We start from the raw sequence: 25,993 nt of genomic DNA, 5'->3' as shown, positions 1-25,993 counted from the left end.
GAAATTAACGTGCAAGTGGCTGAGCACTCCACAGACACGTGTACCCTTAACGTAGTTCTCGGGGATATTCAGCGTGACACAGTGTGACAAGGCCGGCCCCTTGAATTACAAGTACAACAGAAACAGGAAGTAAGAGTGAGAGAAAGTTGTGGTGGAAGAGTACAGTGGGGTTCGCCACCATCCCCTGCCGGAGCCTCGTGGATCTTTAAGTGTTTTCGCTCAATAAACACTCACACCGCCCGGTCTGGGAATAGAAACCGCGATCCTATGACCGCGAGTCCGCTGCTTTAACCACTGGGCCATTGCGCCTCCACGAACAATATATATTTCAGGTATAAAGTAGATAGGATTACATTTTCTACTGTGCCTCGATTCTTAAACAAGGTGTGATTTTAGGTTAATTTGGTGGCTATTGTTAGCTGGTCAGAAACAGCAGAAGATCATTTCTTGCTTAGCTGTGGGGCGTAGCCTGCTATGAAACGATTAAACTTGCAAGCTGTTGTCACATTAGAAGATAAACATCCTTTGACATAAATCGACTTCATCTACAAGAGAAAACATTTTTATAGCTTTAACAGCAAACAATACAGGAGTTCAATTTTATGACGAATGATTTCAATGTTTTATTGTTGTTCGGTTGTTCATAATAACGTCACGTCAGTTCAAATCTGATTGTTTTGTATATATGTTTGTAGCTGTGGTTGGTAGAATAGGTAGGGTGCCGGGCAGAACATTTCGTGTATACGTTCTGATTTCAAATCCCACTCAGGTTGATGTTGCCTTTTGCATTTTATATTGATCAAGTAACATTTTAAGTACTGGAATCGATTTAATCAATTCTATATATGTTGTGTCACAGTAATTAAACCATCTAAAATATGTCTACTTGCGCGCGCGCGTGTGTGGATTGGCGGGGGGGGGGTCTGTGGAAGTGGATATGTGAGAGCGTGATGGAGAGGAAGGAGTTTCAGGAGCCCGTGTGTATTTCAGTGTATGGGCGTGGTATGTTTACATGTGTTACAAGGCAATATGCAATACCGTCACCAGTCAGCTTGCTGGAAATTGTCGGCAACTGACCCTCAAATCTCACCCAACCTTATTAAGAAAGGTAAGAACACATTACACAATATAGTCCCAGATACGTGTAAAAGAGGTTGATTGCAACTGGAATGCCTTTAATCAATAAGCCTGCATAATTAAATGTTAACATGGAACTAAACCAGTGCTCTATAACCAGTAAACTGCGGCACACTGGTGTGTCACGAGACGTTGCTAGGTGTGCCGCAGTGTAACTTGAATTTTTTTTTTCCTCTATACTTTTAGTTACATTTTTAGTTCAGGTGTGCCGCAAAATTTTGAAAAGAATATAAGTGTACCGCAAGTAAAAAAAAGGTTGCGGAGCACTGGACTAAACAATGCCAACATTAACAACACTGCTAAGCGTTGCTGTTTAGCAGGTCTGCTGAAAAGCTGATCAATTGTATTTGGCGGTGAGGATCGACAAGTATTAAAATCATAAAAAGTTAAATAGAAGTGATTTGCAAAATTTACCTTAAGACTTTTGTTATAAAGTTTGCGTAACTCAGAATTATTATGCTAAATAATGCTGGTTTTATATTTTGCCTAAATTAAAAAGTGAACAGAATCTTCTGTATTAAACATATTCACAAACAGTCAATTGTCTCTTTTTGCAAAATACCTAAACGTGTATGTTAAAAAATATTTTTCTCTTTCAGTATTTTTGAATCGGTCGACTAATTCTTTTTACATGTCAAAAAGTGTATAGAATCTTGAGCAATGAAAAATTTTAAAACCTTATTCGTAACTGTCTTATTTGTATGAGTCAGTTTTATCATGGTCTCAATATTGACGAGGTACTAGGGCGGCGAGCTGGCAGAATCGTTAGAACGCTGGGCGAAATGCTTAGCGGCATTTCGTCCGTCTTTACGTTCTGAGTTCAAATTCCGCCGAGGTCGACTTTGCCTTTCATCCTTTCAGGGTCGATAGATTAAGTATTAGTGGCGTACTGGGGTCGATCTAATCGACTGGGCCCTTCCCCCAAAATTTCGGGCCCTGTGCTTAGAGTACAAAATATTAACGAAGTACTTAAGGAAATTACAAATATAAAATCCTCTAGATTTGTGAAAAACCAATAAGAATTTGAGAAATTACGTTGAAATCATCGTTTGGGAACATCTTTGAGTAAATGCCTTCCGCCCTCCTTTAATTCTTCTCGAGATTTCAGAGTCCATATCTCAGTGCATCTTCATTGTATTATCCTCGATTTCACCGTTTCTCATCTCTATTAATCCGCGTGCTACGTCTTCAGACTAGTCTCTGAAATTAAAATAATTAACCTTATACGCAAGTAAGACGTGGGATACTACGAAGAGAGGAGAACATCAGTTAGCTATGACCCAAAAGTCCATGGAAAGATCCATGCAAGGAATTTTATTGTGAGAGCAAATCCGAAATGAGGAAATTCGAGAACAGAACGGAATGAACGACCTAATTGTGGAATACCGAAAGCACAGATTCCGTTCGTCGGACATGTTGCAAGGTTCACAGACAACAGATGGATCTGTGCAGATGCCAAGAGTTATCCAAAAGATCTGAAAAGTCACTTGGAAGACCTCTATGAATATGTAAGTTGTATTAATGGGGTGTTGGGGATGAAAGTCCAGCTATTTCATCGAAAGTAATTTGAAGCCCTCTGATGCGACATTAAAAACAATCGCCTTCTCGACATGCAAAAATAAATAGAAATGTCGCATAAAATGCTAGCTGGTAATGTTTCCTCTAAGGATTCAAACTTTTGTTCATAGGATAGAGAGAGAAAGAGAGAGGGAGTATGTAGTGGCAACAATGCATCTCTCAGCATGACCGCATTTAATCAAACGATGGGTGAAGGTGATCAATCTTCAGTAGAAACTCCTTCACTTGAAGAAAGTAGGGATTCTCTATTAAATCCACTATTGTGTTTTGTGAAGACGGGGATGAGCTAACCTTGGTCTTCGTCCTTCCCGTATAGTTGACCTGCACAAAAATAAAAAATAATCCCTTAGTGGGTTGAATCCTCAACCCCTAACTCTCTTGGATTATATATATGAAATTTTGAATTTAGTTTATGGACCCCCAGTACTACTTTTGCAAAACAACAGGTGTCTGTGGACCCCAGGTTGGGAAACACTGATCTAGACTATCACAGTTATTCAAAAAGGAAACTTAAAACTAACGAATAAAGGGACAGTTGAAATATCTCGAGCCAACACCTAATGAAATCAAGGGTTCCTTAATACAAAAATAGAACGTTGACTCCGATTAATACAAGATGAGATGTATGTTAGAAAACCATTAGAAAGTTGTAATATATAACTTTTTACTCGAAAATTTAACGTATGTTACACAGGCGAATGCGTTTGATATGCAAGACTTAAGGCATACTGGAAGGGAAGTGATCTGTTGAATGACCATAATTCATTAAATTTAATTGCCATAAACCAGACTAAATGTTCCAGCAACGCCATTTACTAATTTTTTTCCATTCTTTTAATTCGTTAACAAAATTAAAGCTAAGTCAAAGTTACGGCCTCGCGAAACACATACACGAAAACTTTGCATATGACTGGGCACCACATAGTAGTAGTAGTAGTAGTAGTAGTAGTAGTAGTGGTAGTAGTGGTAGTGGTAGTAGTCTCCGGTAGTCCGAGAAAGATGGTTTGTACAATTTCTTGCCGAACAACCTGCACAAGGGATTTGTTTATAGTAATCAAATGTTTGTGCCCTATATTAGCTCACTGCCTCCATCACATCGACGTTACCTTAGCAGGTGCATGGTGTACCACACGACAGGTGTTGAAGTGATTGCAGAGCGACATGAGATGAAGTGCTTTGCTCAAGAACACAACGCACCACCCGGTCTAGGTATTGAAACTGCCATCTCACGATCGTGAATGCGATAGCCTTAACACTAGGCCATATACCCTCACGATAACTATAGGCATAAGGACTGAAATTGATAATAAAAATTATTATTATCATTAACTCTGCCTTAGCGAAGGCAATGTTTTCGGCCGCGTTTGTTCGTTCGTTTGTCCGTGGACAAGACATCTCAAGAACCGTTGGATGGACTCGGATGAAACTTTCAGAGATGTTTGGCCTCGTGACTGGAACGAACTGATTAGATTAATCCCAAAGGCTGCTTATTTCATCCACTTTTCAGCACCCCTTCGTGTGTGTGTGTGTGTGACTGAATGTATAAGAGTATATAGGAAAGTAGATATGTGATACACATAATTTAGGCAGTTTGCATAACTATAAAGGTTAGGTGTAAAGATAAATATGTGAAGGCACAATGGCCCAGTGGTTATGGCAGCGGACTCGCGGTCGTAGGATCGCGGTTTCGATTCCCAGACCGGGCGTTGTGAGTGTTTATTGAGCGAAAACACTTAAAGCTCCACGAGTCTACAGCAGTGGGTGGTGGCGAACCCTGTTGTATTCTTTCACTCTTCCTTCCTGTTTCTCTTGTACCTGTATTTCAAAGGGCTAGCCTCGTAACACCGTGTCACGCTGAATCTCCCCCGAGAACTAAGTTAAGGGTACCTGTGGAGTGCTCAGCCACTTGCACGTTAATTTCATGAGCAGGCTGTTTCGTTGATTGGATCGACTGGAACCCTCGTCGTCGTAACTGATGGAGTGCCACGATAGATAAACATAAAGACATCCTCATACAAACATGATTGATAAATATTAAGACATCCTCATACAAACATCGTGCATATAGATTTAATATGCATTCAAAATGAAGATTTGTAAATGTTTATGTGTAGAGAGTCAACTCATAACTTAACATATTTTAACTTTTGGTAAAAAAAAATCCTCCAAATAATATTTAATGAGCATTAAAAGCATCTCCTAGTTGTAAGCGATAATTTATGAAATTTGTGATAAATATAATACCTGATCCACAAACAAAATTGTAAATGCATGTATAGAATATTATATTCAAACCTAAAATTTGTATTTTGTTGTGTCTGGGGAGAGTAATTCTCTTTTAGTGCCTTATTATTTAACACACTCAACAATTGAAAATGTTGCAAGACGCAACGAAAATTTTAGAAAATTTAGAAAAAGTGAGTGTGAGGTACTAAAATATAACAACTCTCCCCAGATACATCAAAATATACTCCAACACACGAACTCACATAAAGAATCTTGCAAATCAAATCCAAAAACGAAATAAAATTTGTAGTTAACAAAGAAAGAAACTGAAATAATATGTATAAATAGACTATAAATATTATATATATATATATATTTCGTTGGACTGCAAACATAGTTCCGACTCATTACATGCTGAGTTCAAATTTCGCGGAGGTCGATTAGTTTTTCAGCCTTTCCGGGTCGATAAATTAAGTACCAGTATAGCAATGGGTTCGATGTAACCCACTAGTCCTCTCCCCCAAAAATTTCAGACCTACTTATAATAGTAAATATTTGGCGTCAAATAACATAGATAACACGATTTGAATTTCCGCTTATTTTCCGATATCATAAACAGCAAAAATATGTATCGATCTTTACTCTCACGTTTCTGATAATTTATAAACTACTTTTGATATTGATGAACACTCTTACTTCTCTCTCAATGACCTCACTACATATTTATCGATTATAGCGAGAAGGGAAATTTAAAATAATTATTTTTCTGTTGCCGAATTATAAAAGAATGCTGTAAGGAATTGTCATCATTTGCACAAGATTATAGACAAATCAGTCAAGTGATATTCTATATTTTAAACTACGTCATAATCGTAATGTTCTACATTAATGCCAGAGGCTTTTTTTTTATTTCATTGTTTTTCCTATCAATATGTATTTTGTTGTTTTGCACGCATTTAGAAGCATAGCGCTTGTACCCATTTACTTCTCTTCCAATAACTTATCCACAGAACATACTGTCGAAACTGACGCTGAGACAACCCGAGGCAGCCTAGGAATTATCGATGAGGACGTCCAGTTCCTAGCTTTCTAGTCTCGGTTTCACTTACTTGATAAAACCAAAACAAAGTTTATGACGAAACAGAATCTCTGTAACCGACAGATTTATGTGACGTTAAAATGTGAAAATTGCAAAGCAATCAATTTTCTTGATTTTTTTCTTTTCTTTGCATTGTTTGACTCACAAATATAATGATTTTCTTTTTAGCAATAAATGTTCCCGCATAAGAAAATGAATTGTATATTTAAAACTTATCAAAATGTCAATCGATTGTATCGTAGGATGGCATTTCTCTAGTATGGCCCACAGTCCAACGAGTGACACCAATTATAGAATAATTAATACTTCTGCCCTACTTTGTGAGTTTCAAAAAATTTTGCCTCTCTCAACTTCTGTTCAATATTTTACTGTTAACTTCTCAGCTGTTCATCACGCAATCGAACATGTTTATATCTATTATATCTACATGTACTATTTAAAATGCTCTACTACACATCAAAACTTTGTGACACATTCTCACCATAAATTTCGAAAAATACTGTAACTTTTTTTTAATATTATTCCAAAAGTAATTGAGAAAAAATTACTATAGAAAAAAAAAATGAAGCAAGTAAATTTATTTTTAAGTCAATTGGAGAAAGAAAATCTGCGCCAAATGATGACAATGATCGCTGATAGTATGTAACTGAAAACTGGAAACATGAACGAAAACACTAAACGAAGGTTAAACAATTGCATCAGTTTATTTACTGCACGAAACACTTTATAAATTTAACTGTAAATTTCCAGACAGGAAGTTTATCGAATAATATAAAGCAAAACTTGAGAAGCCCATGGAAATTCCACGTTTATAAATTTCCTTCTTTCAATTTTGGTATTCATATCATCACTCCATTATGGTTTCTTAGTTAAGATTTTTGAAAGCATAACAAGCACTCCGAAGCACTAACGCCGTGACAAGCAAAATAGTAATAATATTGCTGAGGATTGAATAAACTGAAAAAGGATTACCTGGAATATTCATTCAGTGGAGAATAGAAAAATCAATAATGATTGCGAGAAAAGGATTCAGGTGAGATTTTCTGCTTAATGAATACATGTACGATCGGGATTCACATATACCTTATAGCGAGTTGAAAATGTTCACTCAACTGCGATTATCGAAGCAATTAATAGATAAAATTTCCTTTCGTGAAAGAATCAAATGCGATGATCCCAGTAAGCTGATGGAGGGTTTTTTTTTTTGTTTTTTTGTTTTTTTCTACGATACAAACAATGCAGTTTGGAGTAAATCTGTAAAATCAAATGGTGAAAATAACGGCCAGGTTAGACTCGTATTCTCCTCAGCAGCATTTCTTCAAGCTTCACGGTCTGAATTCAAATGTCACCGAGATCGACTTTGATCTTTTCAGGGTCCATAAAATGAGTACCAGTTAACTACTGGGACGATATAATCGACTTACTCCTTTCCTCAAAACTTGCTGATCTGGTGCTAAATAGAATATTAAGTTACAGTCCATTCGACGATTGGTATACTAAATGATAAGAATCTTTCTAAAACAATCTACATATACTTTGCTAAACTTTAATGTTGTTAAACTCTGACAATGACAATGTATAAAATCATATATTTTAACTTCTGAGCTTTAAAAAGGCTAGTTTCTACGATATGACTGGGCTTATTTGTTACTTCAGCTATATATTTTTAACTAATTCCAAATATCTTATACATTTTGTTTCAATAACGTTATAAAGTGTAAAGCAGCTTAATTGTATGTAAATTTATGCAAAAATCTACTTCTCTTTTCCGTCGAGAACCAAAATTTGCTAAAGCTGATCCTGCTCTAAACTTCTTAATATGTTTGTATAACGTTACAAATATTCAAGTTTGTTTCAATTTATTTTAATTGCTTACTGTCGTAATCAAAGACAGACAGACACGTACATGCATGCAAAGATTTTATATCGGTAAATATAGATTTAAGATAGATGAATATACGCATAATATATAGATAAACGTAGGTAGAGTTTTATATCGACAAACAGCGTTTACCGCATTTTACAGCTTATAAGACGTATGCTTAATTCCTAGAAAAATATCAATCTGTCTTTTAAATATGCTATCGGAGATTCGGTTAATGTATTTTGGAAATTTGTATCTTGTAACAAATCTGAATTCTACTCTAATTTATCCATAAATAATCCTTAATTCTCGATTTTTCGCTAATAGCTGTCCAATCACTCCACTTCAAAGTTCCTTTTTCCGCGTATCTCGGGGACCCGTGGTCCGATTTACGCTAAATTTGTTTTATTCTGTTTATATTATCATTCCAGAGTTATGTTACTTTCGGAGTGTTTCCCATTATCCGCTGTTTTGGCTGTTTATGAAAGTACCCACCACAACCGCAAATCTCGGGAATCCGTGGTCCGGTTAACGCGAAACTTGTTTTATTCCGTTTGAATTCACATTTCAGAATAATTTCCCGTAATGCGCCGGTTTGACTGTACTAAATCACAGACAAGCACAGAGTTTTAGTAGATAAATAGTTAGTTCGGAGTAGTCGATGTCTATTCGCTGACTTAGCACAAATATTTTTAGCCACTCACTACACTTTTTATCAGTTGCACTAGCAACCGATTCACATGCTGGATATTTAAACGACAGCACGTATATAGACTTGTATTTGTCACCAATAGCAGTGTCTACAACTCGTTTGCTTTATTCGAGTCAGGCCACGATGACATTCGAAAGTTGAGTCAAAGTGTTTGTTAGTAATCCTTTAGGAATATTACACTCGTAAAATTTGACAGCAAAATTAATAATTTACAACTCGTTAAAACTTTATTGGCAATCAAGTGGTCATTAAATTTTTTTTTTTTTGTCAGTTTTTTTTTTTAAAGGTGCTTTAAGACTTGGCATGGCTAACGAATATTCTGAAAATAATACTAATGACGCGTTTACATTTTTTTGGAATTGGTAATTTTTAAGAGCATCAGAATTCTTGAATCTTTTCCCAGGTGTACTAATAACAATCATCTTCAGTATGCTTATAGTGGCTTTAAAATTGCTTCAGTTCCAAACTTTGTCGGCCAGTTTCTGATGGTTGGTACAGTTTAGTCGCTGTTATCAGTTGGTTACAATGCATTGCTTAAGATTTCCCTTTCTAATTCTTCGTTTACCAATTTGGTTTTTCAAAATGTCAATCGTCTAGTCTTCCAATTATTTAGTTTCGTACATGGACGGAATCGAATTGTGACTCGCTTTTTTGTGAAAGTGAAAATTCACACGTGGATTCAATTCATTTTCAATATTCAAATCAGTTAAATTCTCAACAATGGTAATAATATTGGTTCCAAGATTTGGCATAAGGCCAGCAAGTTCGAGGAAAAGGGTTAAGTCAATTATATCGACCCCAGTGTTCAACATTATTTCATCGACCCTAAAAGAATGAAAGGCAAAGTTGATCTCGGCGGAATTTGAACTCAGAACATAAAGACAGACGAAATAACGCTAATCATTTCGACCAGCGTGCCGTGCAGTAGGACTGAACCTAGAATTATGTGGTTGAGAAGCAGGCTTCTTATCGCGCCTGGTTAAATTGCTGAAAATGTGAGTATTATTGGTAGACATATTTGATTTCGACTGAAGGCCAACAGTAGCTTTTCAAATATAAAGCAATTTTCCACTCTTTTATTATTGTTTTGCATGTATTCTATTTATTGTGAATTTGTTGTTCTTCCCGTTGGTTGAATCTTAATATTTGTTAGTTTGTCATTTCAATGAAACTGGACTAATCTACATTTTTGCATAATTTTTCGTAATACTATTGCTTGAATATTTGACGAATTAATTTGTAAGGATGGCATGAGAAAAAGGCCAAGAGAAAGGCAAGACAAAAATAATGACCTGCTGTTCTTTTAGACGATAGCAAACATGTCTCTAAAAAAAAAAATAGTTAGGAATGTACTGCGCGCGCGCACACACACACACACACACACACATATATATATATATATATATATATATATATATATACAGAGAGACAGAAATACATATACAGGTATGGTGATGCTAGCAGGAAAAAATAGAACTTAAAATCTATTTTTATTAATATTTAACAGAAGCAAAGAATGATTCAAGGTCAGTAACTTTTGTGATAAGTGCTAATGCACGAAACTCTCGGACTTAGTGTTACTTTGTTGCTTCTGCCAAATATCTATGTATATATATATATATATATATATTAATTTTGCTTTAACAAAGCATTAGGTATCGTTTTTCTAAGTAAATGGACGCGATATACACACACACAAAGAATTTCAAACTCTCTCCCACAAGTAAAAAAAAAAGGTGGGGAATGTAAAGCTTTAATACTATAGGGATCTAATAACGATTTGATAGATGAGGTGTTTTCATAGGACGGAGTAAAGGAAGTAGGAACTGTTGACTACGATAACATCAGGGAGTGGCACAGCTGTGTGCTCCCAACAAAGGAACAAGAGGAGACAATATATTCGTTTGAACACGGTTACAGCTATTGGGAGTTAGATTCTGACTGCGATTTACTACCAAATTACACGACATATGACAGACTATCGGAAGAAACGGGTTTTGATATGCTAGAGGGATCAGATTTTAAAAGGTAGAAAATGGGGCTGCTCGTAAGTGGGGCGAGTGGTTCCATTTTCATTTTTCATTGTCATTCATATTATCATATTTTAATTGCTTTTTTTATTGTTATAAGTCAACACATGTCTTGTATTGTCCCCACTGTGGGCGCCCGTTGTGGGCAATAAAGAAACAAGTTGCACGTGAAATACATACTAGAAATGAAAGAGAAATAGGACAAAATTATGAAGTACAACTCCAACAGATTGATAAAAGGAATGTTATTGGAAAAACGTGTTAGCTTTTACTATGTACGGACATATCAAGTTCGTTAACCCCTGCAAACTTAATTAGGACGTCTTTCAAATTCAGATTTGCCTTTCGGTTTAAATCATTTAAAAGAAATGAATTCATCCATTTGTTTATATAAGAAAGTTTATATCTCTTTTTTTTTTTTTTACTTTTTACTTGTTTCAGTTATTGGACAGTTGGTAAATCGGCTTGAGATTATTAGTCGTAGAAATTCACCCTAGTATTTGTTTTTCCTTTTAAATCTGCTATTCATTCCATCAGTTTCCCATGTAGAACCGCTGTTACGGAAATGTGCACAAGCCAACACCGATTGTCAAGCAGTGTTGAACAAACACAACAAGTACACAATATAATGTGCACGACGGACTTTCACATAGTTTCCAGCTATTATATTCACTCACAATGCATTTGTCGGTCCAGGGCTATATTAGAAGACACTTGCCCCAAGTTCCGCGCAATGGTACTGAACTTCAAAACATGTGGCTACAAAACGAGTTTCTTAACCGTACAGTGACATATTATTTTTACATAATCATCGATCGAAATAAATATTCTCAGCCACAACTGGTCCAAATATTTTCTAAATATTTTACTTTGATCTCTGTAATGAAATACGTCAATACATTTGTTATTCTGAATTGGTATAACAAACAAATACTTACCGTATAAAAGGCATTATCTCCTCAATAAAATATAATTATTTTTCCTTTAACAGACTCATGGACAACGAGACTAAGACAAATGAACCGGTTAAACATAACATTCAAGAAAATGGAACCCAAGTTACTCAAGATGAAGAAACAGAAGATCTTCGTTATGGTTTCGGTCCCTTTCGACCGTCTTGGTTGCAAATATTCAATCAACCTAGAGTTCTTCTTGTTATTCTATCTTATACTGCTTTCGTTCAAGGTATGTTATATCGTCTTTCAGTTACATTTCTCAAATAACTGTGATAAAAACGAATATAAAAGAAAAACATCTAAATAATTCTTTCTGTTAAATATTTCATTCTTTTAACATTTAACAGTTTGTCTACCATGGAAGTTCCTGGTAACTTTCAGCGGTGATGTCATTTTATGGAGCTTTACATTACTGTGTTTCAAGCTACATTATTCAAATTTTAGGAACTGTATAAAGCACATACTTCTTTGTGTTTCTTGGATGGCTTCTAATTTGAATCATTAGCGATAAAACGCGGTAAGAAGGATGCAAGACATTGTCGCTCTTTCAATGGAGCGCTGCCCTCCACAAGATAATTTTTGCGAAAAAAGAAGTCATTAAGGTTTATATAGAAAAATATAAATTTGTGAAAAACCTCATATATGAAGAAAAAAATCCATAAATGGCGGTATAATGGACATTTTAACACTTTTTAACATGTGTATCACCAATGACTCGCTCGATATAGAGTGAATATAATATTCATTCTGTACAGCAGGAATCATCGGTGATATCAATGTTATAGTTTATATAGTGTTAATTAGAACATGTATACCTTTTACTTGTTTCAGTCATTAGACGGCGGCCATGCTGAGGCACTGCCTTGAAGAATTTTGATCGAACGAATCGACACTAGTACTAATTTTTTAAAACCTAAGACTTTTTCTTATTTCTTTATTGCCCACAAGGGGCTAAACATAGAGGGGACAAACAAGGACTGACAAAGGGATTAAGTCGATTACATCGACCCAGTGCGTAACTGGTACTTAATTTATCGACCCTGAAAGGATGAAAGGCAAAGTCGACCTCGGCGGAATTTGAACTCAGAACGTAACGGCAGACGAAATACCGCTAAGAATTTCGCCCGGCGTGCTAACGTTTCTGCCAGCTCACCGCCTTAAAACTAGTACTTTTCTATGGCTCTTTTTTGCCGAACCGCGCCAAGTTACAGGAACGTAAACACACCAACAGCGGTTGTCAAGCTGTGGTGGAACACACAAACATACACGATGGGCTTATTTCAATTTCCGGCTACCAAATCCACTCACAAGGTGTCACAAAGAAGAACTGAACCCAGAACCATGTGATTGGGAAGAGAACTTTTCACACAGCCATACCTGAGCCTGGTTGAAAGAAAAAATAAAACAGATTTTTAAAAAATTTTTAGTGCCTCAAAACAAAATTAGATCGGTGGTGCAAAAGAAAATCACGCAAAAATTGGCTTGGTAAGTAGTCTTAATGAACCCTGTGTGTGCTTATACCGATTCCTTTTCTGCAATGAATGAATCATTTAAATTAGCATTTTATGTTATTACCTCTGTGTCTGCTAAAATAAATAACAAAATGCATTGATTTACATATATTGGACTCCAAGTGCAGTTCATATACACAAGCCGATTGAAAATGCACAGGTGCAGTCGTGATATCGGCCAATGAGGGTTCGAAGTTTTTAAAATGGGCCAACATTGGCTGCATAAATCAAGGAAAACACAAACACAAAATTAAAATTTATCAATAATATGAACTGTGTATTAGGAGCGGCTGTCTGAACATAGCTGGCTCTGCTTTTCTTGCTGCGTGTATTAAACGCATATGTTTTTGTGTTTCTTTTAATATATACAGGGTGGTACAAAAGTTTTGTCACCCCCTACCGAAAAGCACTAAGGATAATATAGGGACAATATAATATCTAAAGCATGTACTGGTTTTAGTATATTCACTTTTATTGACACTGACACGCATCGAAAAGGTCTGTATGAGCATCATCGCTTTCGTAGGGCGCAAAATGATGCGGCGCCAAGTTGTGTGTGATATTTTACGAAACTGTACTTTGGTGATTATTGCAAAGGCTGCCGAAAGCACGTCCTTCAACTGTTGGGTATTCTAGCATCAATGTCAGTGAATACCTGAAGGAAGGTTTTCGAGATAGATGGATGGGGTGAGGATCACAACAACTTCCAGCACCTCTCGATCAGCTTCCCAGAAGTCCAGGCCTCATGTCTTGCAACAGCGCTCTGCAGGGTATTATTATCAAGGGGAGTTTCACAAGAGCGATACCAGAATACCCAACAGCTGAAGGGCTCTGCTTTGGCAGCCTTTGCAACAACCCCCAAAGCACAGCTTTGTAAAATATGACACAGGACATGGTGCCGCATGATTTTGTGCCATGAAAGTGATGGCGTTCATACAGACCTTCTCGATGTGTGACAGTGTCTGTGTCAATGAAAATGAATGTTCTAAAACCAGTAAATGTATTTGATATTATATTGTTCCTCTATTCTCCTTATTACTTTTCGGTAGGGGACAAGACTTTTGGACCACCCTACACATATATAGTGATGTAGTGAAGAAGGTCACTTTGGGACCACGTGATTTCGGATTCAGTCCTACTGCACGGCACTTTGGGCAAGTGATTTCTTCTATAGCCCCGAAGCAGCCAACGCCTTTTGGGTAAATTTGGTAAAAGGAAACTGCACAGAAACTTAGCGAATATATATATATATATCATAGACAGAGGTAAAGAATACGAACACCACTCGTTTTCCGTGTAACCGTAAACTTAACCCTAACCCTAACCCTAACCCTAAACGCCGAAAACGGATGGTGTGCGTAATTCTTTACCTTCGTCTGTATAATATATACACACGCATACAGAGCTATGTATGTATACCAATATGTGACTTTGAGTTTGTCATCATCCAACTGCTAGATAATCGTTGTTGGATTATTTATCTGTCTACGTCCTTGTAATTTAGCGGTTCGGTAAAAGAATCCTGACAGAATGCTACCAGACTTAATAAAGAAGTATTGGGATCGATTTGCTCGACTAAAATATTTCAAGGCGGTGCTCCAGAATGACTACAGTCTAATGATTGAAACCAGTTAAAAAATAAAATATGAAGTGTGTATGAAGGCACGTGACCCAGTTGTTAAAGTGTTGCACTGACGACCGTGGTTTCGATTCCCAGACGCTGTGCTCTTGAGCAAAGTAATTCCTTTCACTTTACTTCAGTTTACTCAGTCGTAAATGGATAATACTGTAACGGACTGGCCTTCGGGTCAGTCGGAATGCTGGCGTGTCCGACTGGCCACCGGTGTGATATTTTAAAACTTACAACCATGTGAGGAACCGCATTGTTACCAGCAATGTATTAGAAACGTCCGATAGTCTGGCTGATAGAGTGAGATATATAGATGCAGGCGTGGCTGTGTCGTAAGAAGATTCTTCACAACCTCATGGTTCCAGGTTCAGTCGCACTGCGGGGCACTTTGGGCAAGTGTCTTTTACTATAGTCCCGAGCTGACCAAGTCTTGTGAGTAGATTTGGTAGAGGGATACTGTTACATACACACACACGTTTATATTTATGTGCGTGTGTTTGTGCCTGTTTCCTATCAACGCATGACAACTGTTGTTAGTTTGTTTACGTTCCTGTAACTTAACGGTTCGACAATAGTAAACCAATAGTATAAGTACCAGGCTTAGAAAAAGTACTGGGGTCGATTTGTTTGACTAAGCCTTTCAAGGCGGTGCTCCAGCACGGCCGCAGTCTAATAACTGAAACAAGTAAAAGATGTGTGTGTGAGAGAGTAACATAGACAAGTTCTGAGACGAGACTTTTGAAACATTCTATTGTAACAGCAACAGCATTTATTACTTCTAGTATTTCTTTTAAAGTTATTTTCGTTATTGGTTGTCCCATTTTATAAAACCAGTTGAATGTGTTGTTGAATTTTCGACTATTTTTTATTATTTTTTGATATTCAAGTCTTTTGTTAGATTTAGTCTTTTTGGTAAAACGTTTTAAAGTTTCCTAGGCTTTAATGTGAATTCGTATTTTATTCACAACACTGCAACAATAGGCTGCGTGAACTGTCGTATTAATAAATTTATTTTGCAAAATTAAGAATGATGGTCTTAATTCAGGACAGAAATATTTGTATGTTGAGAAAACGAAGCACTTATCCTCTAAGTCCCAGTTAAAAACAGTGTTGGACGAGAAGGAGAATCTCGCTTGTGAATACATGAATAGACCTAATAGCTTTTGCTATAAGGACGTTACGTGAATTTTTTTCTCGTTGCAGACGAACTTCGGTTTGAACATCTATGGACCGAAGAAAAAATGTGACGGAGAGGTGGTAGAGAAGTTCATAGGTCCGACAAGAAAATTAGTGTTGTGCGAGATGAGTGGTGTGTTGAGATTCATTAAAGGTGTCAGAGGATGGGAATGTGGATATATCGAGTGGGAATGGCTGGAAGAGGATTGTAGTAAACTAGTTTAGAACGACAATTGGCCATTGTATTAGCTTTACAAGACTTAGAGACAGTGTGAAAGTTATTGGTGAGTGAAACATTGCTGATAAATTGAACGAAGTTATTTTGAATGCGACCCAGGAGGTGGTATGTTTGTATGTGCGGAGAAGAATAGTAAACCAATCTTTATTCTTTTACTTGAGTCATTGAAACTGCGGCCATGCTGGAGCACCGCTTTGAAAGATTTTATCGCCTCCACTACTTATTTTTCTTCAGGTTTGGTACTGATTCTATCGGTCTCTTTTGTTGCAATACAAAGTTACGGGAACATAAGCAAACCAACACCGGTTGTCAAGCAGTTGTGGGACACACAGTGTGCAGTTGCGTAGCTAGACTGTGCCGCTCGGGAGAAGCCCCTAAGTTTGCTGCCGCAGGCCCTCAAATAATATACAGCAGACCCAACATTAACTCCAATAAAAGCGTCGCCTGGATAGAACCGCCCCGTTGTCCCTCTCCAGCTACTCTACTGCCTATCTACGGAGTGTATGGCTGAGACAGAATACTCAACAGAAAATGTTGAATTTATTTGTTTTTGTTTTGGTCAATTATTAGTTTTACTGCTTAGGTTAAACTGCAGCTATGCTGTAGCAGCGCTCTGAAGAATTTTAATTAATTATATCAACCCTAATATTTATCGTATCGTTATCTTTGTAGTCGCATCCGTTAATTTACGGGCGTAGATACCATTTTTTTTCAAATGTTATCACACATACGTGTGTGTGTGTGTGTGTGTGTGTTGTTGTGATTGCTCACGACGCCTCACAACCAGTATTGGTTTGTTTATTCCCAGTAACTTAACGGTTCGGCAAAAGACACCGGGAAAATAAGCCCTGTCGTCGATTTGTTTGTTTAGATTCTTCAAGGCAGTGGCCCCAGCATGGCCGCAGTCCAATCTTACTGAAACAAGTAAAAGATGAACACTAGCGTATATTGCCTACAGCAGACTCAAAAGTGGTGCCGCTTTAAACGTGCCGCCCGAGGCGGTCCACCTCTTCCGCACCCCACTAGCTGCCCTAATTAAGATGAACGATAAACGACAGCTAAGATAGGACAGTGAGATATATGAGAGTAGATTTGGTTGTTATATCCCTTTCACTTGCTCGCTCGGTATATAAACAAAAAAAATACGTATTTCCACAAGTATGTTATTTGATTTCTTTTATATTCTAATGTTGTTTAAAATGTCCCTCCCAATGTACAAGCGGTATTTGTATTTTTATATATGTGACCTGAATTAGTCAGATCTGTCTCTCATACTTCGTCTCGCTCCGTCCCCCATTCCCTGTTTGCTTGTCCTTTTTTCTGTCTGTCGTTCTCTGTCACACACATACACACACAAATTGTTCAGCGTCACGTCGTTTTCTTTACATTTGGAAGAAATATCTTGTATAACAACACAGATGCAATGTTTCTCCGATCTAACATATTTACGATGACAGCTGATACAATACACATTGCGCCGGGAACCACATCCTTCATTATTCTTATTTTACATTTTATATCAAGCCTCATAATACGAGGCAGCGAGCTGGCCGAATCGTTTGCGTATCAAACAAATTAGATAGTGGTATTTCTTCCGGCTCTTAACTTTCTGATTTCAAATTCTGATTATCATCCTTTCGAAATCAATAACACAATAACTACCTGTTGGGTCGATGTAACCCAGGGATTCTCAACATCTTTTTTTTTTTTTATGGGCCCCTTTGGTTACTATTTCATTCCACCTTACCCATAGCCATTCAAAATTCATATTTGTTTTATCACATTGTGTAGGTTGAACTATGTAAAATGTTAGAGAAAGAAACCTGTTTCTTACATTATATACCAATATATACATCTAAAGCAAATGATTTTAGGGATCGTTAAAATACAATTGTGGATCCCCAATTTGCTATTTTGTTGCATAGACCCTCAAAAATCTTATATGGACCCTAAGGGGCCATGTGGATCCCGGTTGAGAACCACTGAAGTAACCGATTAACACTCGCCCCACTAAGGCTGGATTAAGACTCATAGAGGCTCTAAACATTTAAACGATTTTGGTGCTCCCATATAAATGTATTTCAAAATATAAACAGGGTCCTTATCCTTTGAACGGCACATCGAGAAATTAATTTTTTGTAACTAAACACTTTCAAACTTCGGATAAAGGTAGAATGTGTCATATAAAATATCTTTTACTCTTACTGATGTTGAGGAAAGTTCTACCAGTGTCGTCCAAAGTTTGAAAGTGTTTAGTTACAAAAAATTAATTTCTCGAAGTACCGTTCAAAGGGAAAAGATCCTATAAACAATTATAAACTGTGAAATATATTTTTATTTTTCATGATGAAAAAATGTTGGTTTTTGTATAAGTCCACTTAATTTATATTTGGAAAGTTTTCTACTTTTTTTAATTGCAAAATCTTCGATCAATGACATCCTGAACACTTCGAATATTATTTTAGCAAATTAAAGTGATCTATTTTGTGCCGTAAACTATTTACCATTTCTATGATGCCCCACCTCCCTTGATGCCCTAAGCACGTGCTTATTCTGCTTAATGGTTAGTTCAGCGCTGCCCTCCCACTAAAGTTGGCGACCTTGTACCAAAATTTGAGACCATCTAAATATACATCTGTCCTGTATAACTTACTGTTTCCAGTTTTTCTATTTGTTTAACAATATGATCTTTGTTGGTTGACATAGTAACAAAAAATCCGTGCGAAGTTACAAAATATTTATTTATCGTCAACGAAAGAGATTTAAGCGAGGCAAATAAGTTCGTGTATTTCTGTGAGAGATATGTGTGTCAGCAGTGACAATCGTTTCGGTCTTTTGTCAACTCCTCCCATCTCTGCACAAAATTGAATATTTAATATTGTTTTTTGTTTTTGTATTTTTTGTTGTTGCATAAATTTCATAAGTGAGACGCCGGATTCCCATTCAGGTCGATCTGACACCTTTTAAACGGTTGCTTAGCATGCACAGTATCTCGAAAAATACTACTATTCATATATCAAGGACGCCTCACATGTGTTTATCTTTCGATCTGCTAAACAAAGAAGGATACGGTTCGCTGTCCTTCAGAGTTCCAAAGTCTATTTGCTTCTTTTGTGTCTTTTCTCAATTACTGCAATGATCCTTCTGAATATATATCAACGTTAAAATAAACCTTCTTTCAATCGTCTTTTATCTTCCTGTGCCTTTACTTAATCCCTGATTAACAGATTTCATCTCTCGAGTAATGCCTCCTATTATTTTCTCCCAAACCCCACTACCTTACTACACTAATTTGCAAAAAGCACAGAACGGAAACCAGGTAATGATGGTCGACCCTATCAAAAGCCTTTGATTAGTCTAAATAGACCGCTGCCCTTGCCAGAATCGTTATTAACCCCCCTACAATGTACCGTATAAAATGGAGATTATTTTGGATGGTTCTACATGTCTGTGCCTTCCTGATCAAGCCATCCGCGACACGCGCCAATTTTTTCGATAACACTTTGGCCAAAATCTTCAATTTTGTGTTTAGCAGAGTGATGGGCCGAAAATTATCAATGCAATTCCCCTTGTTCGGGTCGGGTCCTTTCTGACAAGCGTCACCACTCCCCAGCGTACAGATCTGGGAATGAAACCATTCTGCTGCCAGTTCGTGTAGACATTCGCCAGCAGGTGCACGAACAAGTCTGGCATACTCTTATACAGTTCATAGGGTAGACCATCCAGTCCCGGCGCCTTACGCGCGCCGCAGTCCGCCATAGCCTCAATTACCTCCTCGGGCGTGATCGGCTCTTCACAACACTCCGCGTCCTGCCCCAATAAGCGCGGCAGCCCAGCGAGGAAGTCCGTTAGGTCCCTCCTACTGTCCGGTCCGCCGCCCCCACCAAAAAACTGGGTGAAGTGCTCCTGAAAGACCTCACACATCTCCTCGGGCTCGTTTATTAACTTACCTCGTTGGTTCGTTGAAGATCGAATTGTGCCATCGTTCCCACATTGGGCTTCCACCACTCGGGCCCATCTCGTGGCCTTGATTCCTTCACAACCCATTGCACGAATCCTAGCTCTGACAATGCAACCCATATGTTGGGTTTCGAGATGCTGGTTTAACGCCAGTGTCTTTGCCGTGACCTGAGCTGCAGAGCCAGGTGATGGCCAGAAATTTTGTGCCAAAATTTGAAACCAATATTAAGACGTCTCTTAAAACTTTCAAATAGTCCTTTATTAAAACAAGGTTTTTCATCAGAAATTGCACCTTCATCTGTCAACAAATCATACACAATTTAGCTTTCGGTTGAAAGACTATCGCTTTTATGAATACATTATGTCTAGCCTGATTGTCAACTTCATGAATATACATGAACCTCTCCATATTAAGCGTCACATCGGCGCCGTGAATAAAACAATCGCTAGTCAATACAATAACTGATTGAGCACTAAAACTGTCTTTATTGTCATGCATTGTTTTTACAATAAACATTGCAAGCTTTCCCAACCACATGGATCCGAGTTGTCCCACTGCGTGGCACCTTGGGCGAGTGACTTCTACTATAGCCTCGGGGCGACCAAAGCCTTGTGAGTGGATTTGGTAACTGAAAGAAGCCTGCCGTGTATATATATATATATATATATATATATATATATATATATTATATTTGTCCGTGCTTGTCTCCACCACCCATCATCGCTTGACAACCAATGCTGGTGTATTTAGGTCCTCGTAACTTAAGCGGTTCGGCAAAAGATAGATTGAATAAGTACCAAGCTTACAAAGAATAAGTCCTGGGTCGATTTCTTCGACTAAAATGCTTTAAGGTTGTGCTCCAGTATGGCCGTCGTCAAATGACTGAAACAAGTAAGAGAGTAACAGAGATATGGATGAGATTTTATCGGTATTAATTCTGTAAAAACGTCGAGTTTAACATCCAACGTAATCCCTTTGTCAGCAGTTTACACACTGCTATCTTTACTTTTACTTGATCTCTTTGCAGTCATCATGAATAAGAGTGACGCACTATATGTGTTTAGCGAAAGCCAATTGCAGCGTCGATAGACGGTAATCCACACCAAGCAGTAAAACAATAAAATCTGAGAAAAGTAGCGAGGTTTCGTGTCGGCGTAAAAGTAGTGATCTTAATACTGCTGACGCAAAATTGAAAATAAGAAAACAAAATGGAGTGATGTCGAAGGATAGGCGCTGTATGCATATTGTATTATTGATGGTCGTAAAAGCGGCGAGCTGGCAGAAACGTTAGCACGCTAGGCGAAATGCTTAGCGGTATTTCGTCTGTCTTTACGTTCTGAGTTCAAATTCCGCCGAGGTCGACTTTACTTTTCATCCTTTCGGGGTCAATAAATTAAGTACCAGTTACGCACTAGGGTCTATGTAATCGACTTAATCCCTTTGTCTGTCCTTGTTTGTCCCCTCTATGTTTAGCCCTTCGTGGGCAATAAAGAAATTAGAAACGTTAGCACGCCGGGCGAAATGCTTAGCGGTGTTTCGTCCGCCGCTACGCTCTGAGTTCAAATTCCGCTGAGGTTGACTTTGCCTTTCATCTTTTCGGAGTCGAAAAAAGCAAATACCAGTTATGTAGTGAGGTCGATCTAATCGACTAGCCCCCTCCCCATCAACATATCGGGCCTTATGCCTTGAATAAAAAAAAATTATTGATAGTAGTAGCATTAAAAGTAAATTTGTATAGGAACACACCCAAACAAGGTAAGCGAGATGGGGAGAGAGATTGTTGTCCTTGGAAAACGTTCTAAATGACATGATAAATAAGTAGTATTGAGGTGAGACCAAGGTTTTATGTGAAAAATTATTGATCGAGAAAACTAAAATAGTTTGTAGAATAAAAAGAATGAATTTGAAAAGATTGTACAGATAATAAACTGCTAACAACCAAAATTTGCGGAGAATGAAAACTATAAAAAGAGGGTAACAACCACTAAATATGAAAAGATATTTTCATGGCTGTGTGGTTAAAAAGATCGCTTTGCAGCCAAGGTGTTACAAGTTCAGTCCCACTGCGTGGCACCTCCCGAAAATGTGTTCTACCATAACTCCGGGTTGACTAATGCTTTGTGAGTTTGGTAGACAGAAACAGACCCCATCGTGTGTTACATGTACGCGCGCGCGCGTCCCTCCATTACTTGATAACCGCTCTTGGTTTTCTATGTGATCTTCTTAACCAAACATTGATACATTTTTTTCAGAAAATGTAGCAACAGAAAATATTCTTTTCTACTCTAGGCACAGGACCCGAAATTTTTGGGGAGGGGGCCCAGTCGATTAGATCGACCCCAGTACGCAACAGGTATTTAATTTATCGAACCCGAAAAAATGAAAAGCAAAGTCGACCTCAGCGGAATTTGAACTCGGAACGTAAAGACAAAGGAAATTTCGCTAAGTATTTCGCCCGGCGTGCCAGCTCGCCGCCCTGTAGCAACAGAATATATTCTAAGTACTATTTCATGCGATAAATATCAGTTTTGATACAGCATTAGACCAAAAAACATTTACGCTCATTTATGTTCTGAATTCAGTTTCGCAAGACCAACTTCATCTTTCATTCTTTTGCTGTCAAGAATATAATCGACTATATCTATCTCTCCCCACCAAAAGATTATAGTCTTAAACCTATGTTGAAACAAATTAACACTTTCGACAAGCAAATTATTGTATCGCCAGATTGGTTCAAATTATTATATTCCTGACAAATATATTGCCTCATAACCTCAAGCCGCCCTAACTGCAATTTTAGGTTCGCTGTGAAAAACTATCAGAACATGAAAACCGCAAGTACAGTAGTGTTACTAGTGCGCGTGCCGCCTTGGGGTAGCCCTTGAGTTGATAAACCCTTTCCTTGGGGTGGAAGCAAGCCCTTACAGGCTTATACGGCAGATCCCATAAAAGTGTCGCTCCGGTCAGGTCCGACGCCCCTTGCTACTGGTTTCAAAATCTCATACCTTCCCAAGCATAATTTCAGATCACTACGTAAAACTGTTGGAGTATGAAGATCGTAGGTGAGAGATAAATTTCAGCTTTCCTTATTTGATTAGATATTGATTTAACATATATAATGGCCTTTATCTTTATTTTTTGCAGGGTTTATTGTAAACGGTGTGATCAATGCAAACATGAGTACAGTAGAAAAACGGTTTGATTTGCCCAGCAGTATGTCGGGATGGATCGCCAGCGTTTACGATATAACGGCAGCGCCAATTGCTTTATTCGTCTGCTTCAAAGGAGCTGTAAACTACAAACTACGCTGGCTTGGTTATGGTTTCATCACCTTCAGTCTGGGCTCTTTTGTTATGGCATTGCCACATGTCTTTGCTGACAGTTATGTATGGGACGAAAAAACAGCTGTTCATTGCTTAAGTAAGTATTTTTATATAAGTTCGTGTTTCGAGGTAACAGAATAGCTACAAATGTGACACGTTTTATTGTCGAATATAAATCACACTAAATACGACTTACTAATGAAGCATTATTTAATTATGCCTGGGGATGGGGGGTGCTCGTGGGGTTGAGGGACTTAATGCTGTGTATGCTGTGACTTACTGTCAATAAATAAATGATAGATGGTCTAATGCATTGATTTACCCAAGAGCTTGTTGATAAGACGACCCAACTTACGTTTTACTTACCTTCATTTTTGTGACATTTATTTTAAAATGCTTTTTTTTTAAATATCTAATTGCTAACCAAGTGTGGCATCCTATACAGGACAGTGCTACTGACGTTTATAGCCCCTATCCTGTATAGGACACCACACTTGGTTAGCAATTATATGTCACGGTTCCGTACTGCTACTGTTTATATCTCATTCAGAGATCTAATATAGTTTTTGGGATCTTTCTGATTTGGCGGGCGCCACTTGTTTTCTTAACGAAACATTTTCAAACTTGGGACACTTGTAGAATGTGTCATATAAAACCTCTTTTACTCTTAGTGTTATTGAGAAAATTTTATCTTTTTAAAGTTATTTCGTGTTAAAATTGTCGTATTTCGGTAATTTCAACCAATCACTGACGTCTATTGAGGTGAAAACAATTACTGCTGTGGAATGTAAACAACACGTTCTAGCGGTGTAATGAGATCTTTTCCATTGAATAGAATTAGTGCCGTTGTTTGTCAACAACAACTATCGGCGGTACTGTTATTTATGACATCGTTCGTGCGTTTGTACTGGTTTTAGCTTTAGGGTCTTAGGGTTCGGGTTCGGGTTATGAGTATTTTTGCCAAATTTGGGGAAAAAATTGTGGCAGTGTATTGAACAGATTTTAACCAAATTTGGCAAAAATACTTATAACCCTAACCCTAAAGCTAAAACCAGTACAAACGTACGAACGATGTCCATAGTCTAATGAATGAAACAAGCGATAAAAAATTGTTAAATTCTTATGGATGTTTATTTATTTTTATTTTTTCCAACAGAAACTTCAAGTGGAGCAGCTGCATGCAGGGACGAACGCAACAAGAGTTTACAGGAGTATCTTGGAGTGTTTCTCTTAGGGCAAATATTTCACAGTGTAGGTGGGAGTATTCTTTACTCACTTGGAATGACTGTAGTGGATGACATTGTAAAACCCCTTAAAACACCATTTTATATAGGTGAGTAAACCACCTGAGTTTATTTCCAACTCATTTCCTATCAATAACAATTTGTTTCATTTTTGTATTTGGGGTTAATTTCTTCAGCTAAAAGGCAGTGCTCCAGCACAGCCGCAGTTAAAATGACTGAAAAAGTAAAAGAATATATATATATAAGTGCAGAAAACAGCTTCCGTCACATGCTAGGAGGGAAAACTAGAAGTAGTTGATAGCTTCCGTTACCTTGGTGACCAAGTCAGTAGCAGAGGTGGATGCTCTGAGAGTGTAGCTGCTAGAATAAGAACAGCCTGGGAAAAGTTCAGAGAGCTTCTACCTCTACTGGTGACAAAGGCTTCTCACTCAGAGTGAAAGGTAAACTGTATGACGCATGTATGTGAACAGCCATGCTACAAGGCAGGGAAACATGGGCCATGACTGCTGAGGGTGTGCGTAAACTTGCAAGAAATGAAGCTAGTATGCTCCGCTGGATGTGTAATGTTAGTGTACATACTGGACAGTGTAAACACCCTGAGAGAAAAGTTGGGCATAAGAGGTATCAGATATGGTGTGCAAGAGAGACGACTGCGCTGGTATGGTCATGTGTTACATATGGGTGAGGACAGCTGTGTGAAAAAGTGTCACACCCTAGCAGTAGAGAGAACCTGTGGAAAAGGTAGACCCAGGAAGACCTAGGATGAGGTGATGAAGAACGACCTTCGAACGTTGGGCCATTCTCATACAGTTTACAATGTGTGGGAAATTGCAAATTGTGAGAATGACCCTACCCACCTTCAAAATCTGCCCACCCTACAAGTACTCAGACTCTTTCACCTAACAACAGAGGATAAAAAAGGGAAAACAATTCATCGAATATAAATTACAATTAAATATCGAAATACCTGCCATTAATCAATAAATAAGGACTCGTCGGACACACACACAAAACCTTCTCATAAAGCCAAATATAACACACACACCACAATAGCTCATGCACATCACACGCACGCACACAAGACATTCTCATAAAACCAAGTATACACCACAATATAACTCACACATCACAATATAATACACACACTATGATACACCACACACACCACAGTAGCACACACACACACACACAAAACATTCACCCCTAAAAAACAGAAACACACATATACACACCCACCACAATATGCAAAACATATTTCCAAAAAACAAAAACATACATAGACTAGACATACATGCACAGTAACAAAAC

At 37.8% G+C, this 25,993-nt stretch overlaps 1 protein-coding gene across 3 annotated transcripts in view; it reads left to right on the top strand.

Annotated features, from left to right (window-relative positions):
• LOC106878518 (solute carrier organic anion transporter family member 4C1) overlaps window positions 1-25,993 on the top strand; it is a 70,770-nt gene that overhangs the window by 22,096 nt on the left and 22,681 nt on the right. For 2 of the 3 annotated variants that reach the window (XM_014927745.2, XM_014927746.2), the window contains exons 2-4: window positions 11,638-11,831; window positions 23,263-23,538; window positions 24,598-24,774. In XM_014927745.2, coding sequence (XP_014783231.1) covers window positions 11,642-11,831; window positions 23,263-23,538; window positions 24,598-24,774 — 643 coding nt within the window. In that variant the 5' untranslated portion in view covers window positions 11,638-11,641. Of the gene's footprint in view, window positions 1-6,584; window positions 7,074-11,637; window positions 11,832-23,262; window positions 23,539-24,597; window positions 24,775-25,993 lie in introns of those variants that run through there. The other variant, XM_014927744.2, reaches the window with a different exon arrangement.

This window comes from Octopus bimaculoides, chromosome 4 (genome assembly GCF_001194135.2).
Source record: "Octopus bimaculoides isolate UCB-OBI-ISO-001 chromosome 4, ASM119413v2, whole genome shotgun sequence".
Classification (NCBI taxonomy): domain Eukaryota; kingdom Metazoa; phylum Mollusca; class Cephalopoda; order Octopoda; family Octopodidae; genus Octopus; species Octopus bimaculoides.
Note: the sequence above shows the minus strand (reverse complement) of the source record. Positions and strands in the feature narration are given on the sequence as shown.